General features: G+C 39.8%; 1 protein-coding gene across 1 annotated transcript; it reads left to right on the top strand.

Annotated features, from left to right (window-relative positions):
* Positions 1-295: 295 nt before the first annotated feature.
* Positions 296-793, top strand: LOC100490217 (vomeronasal type-2 receptor 26; the record flags this gene model as incomplete). The annotated part of the gene is made up of 1 exon (XM_031895071.1): positions 296-793. A coding segment is annotated over one exon (498 nt), but the record flags the coding sequence as incomplete, so codon positions are not given.
* Positions 794-1,036: the final 243 nt, after the last annotated feature.

Raw genomic sequence — 1,036 nt, 5'->3', positions numbered from 1 at the left:
TATTAATTTCATATTGAAGTAAATGATATGTACAGTATTCCAATACTGTTCTTACTCACAATATTAGTATTACACGCTGACAGATTTATTATTTTTTCTTGCAGATATGGATAATTGTCTAAAATGTGGGGACTATGAATGGTCCAACCCAGAGAAAACTGTGTGTATTGAGAAGCAAATCCAGTTTCTGTCATATGATGATTCTCTTACTCTGGTCTTTATTGTCCACTCTCTGGTGTTTTTTATAATAGCAGCAGTTATACTGGGAATCTTTATTTCATTTCGAGACACCCCAGTAGTGAGAGCCAATAATCACACTCTGAGCTTTATTCTCCTTGTCTCCATCAAGCTGAGCTTCCTCAGTGTGTTTCTGTTCCTCGGTCGCCCTGTGGATATAACCTGCATGCTCCGGCAAACCTCCTTTGGGATCACCTTCTCCATAGCTGTGTCTTGTGTCCTGGCCAAGACTATCATGGTTTGCTTTGCTTTTAAAGCCACTAAGCCTGGGAGTCCCTGGAGAAAATGGGTTGGAGTCAAGGTGGCCTACTGTATTGTTCTTTTTTGTTCAATTATCCAAATACTAATTAGTGTTATCTGGTTGACCATTTCTCCTCCATTTTTGGAGCTAAACTTCCTTTCTGAACCTGGGCAAATTATCATTCAGTGCAATGAGGGCTCAGCCATTGCCTTCTGGTTTGTCCTCTCCTACATGGGACTGTTGGCATCTGTGAGCTTCATTGTAGCTTTCTTGGCTCGGAGCTTACCGGACAGTTTTAATGAGGCCAAGTACATCACTTTCAGCATGCTGCTCTTCTGCAGTGTTTGGATCACAATGATCCCGGCCTATCTGAGCACCAAAGGCAAATACATGGTGGCAGTGGAAATATTTGCCATCATCTCTTCATCCTGTGGCCTTCTCTTCTGTATATTCCTACCCAAATGTTACATTATTTTATTCAAACCAGAGATGAATTCAAAACAATATTTATTGGGAAATAATAAATAGATATTCATAAATAAGTAATTGTTGAGTATT

Source organism: Xenopus tropicalis, chromosome 1 (assembly GCF_000004195.4).
Source record: "Xenopus tropicalis strain Nigerian chromosome 1, UCB_Xtro_10.0, whole genome shotgun sequence".
Taxonomy (NCBI): domain Eukaryota; kingdom Metazoa; phylum Chordata; class Amphibia; order Anura; family Pipidae; genus Xenopus; species Xenopus tropicalis.
Note: the sequence above shows the minus strand (reverse complement) of the source record. Positions and strands in the feature narration are given on the sequence as shown.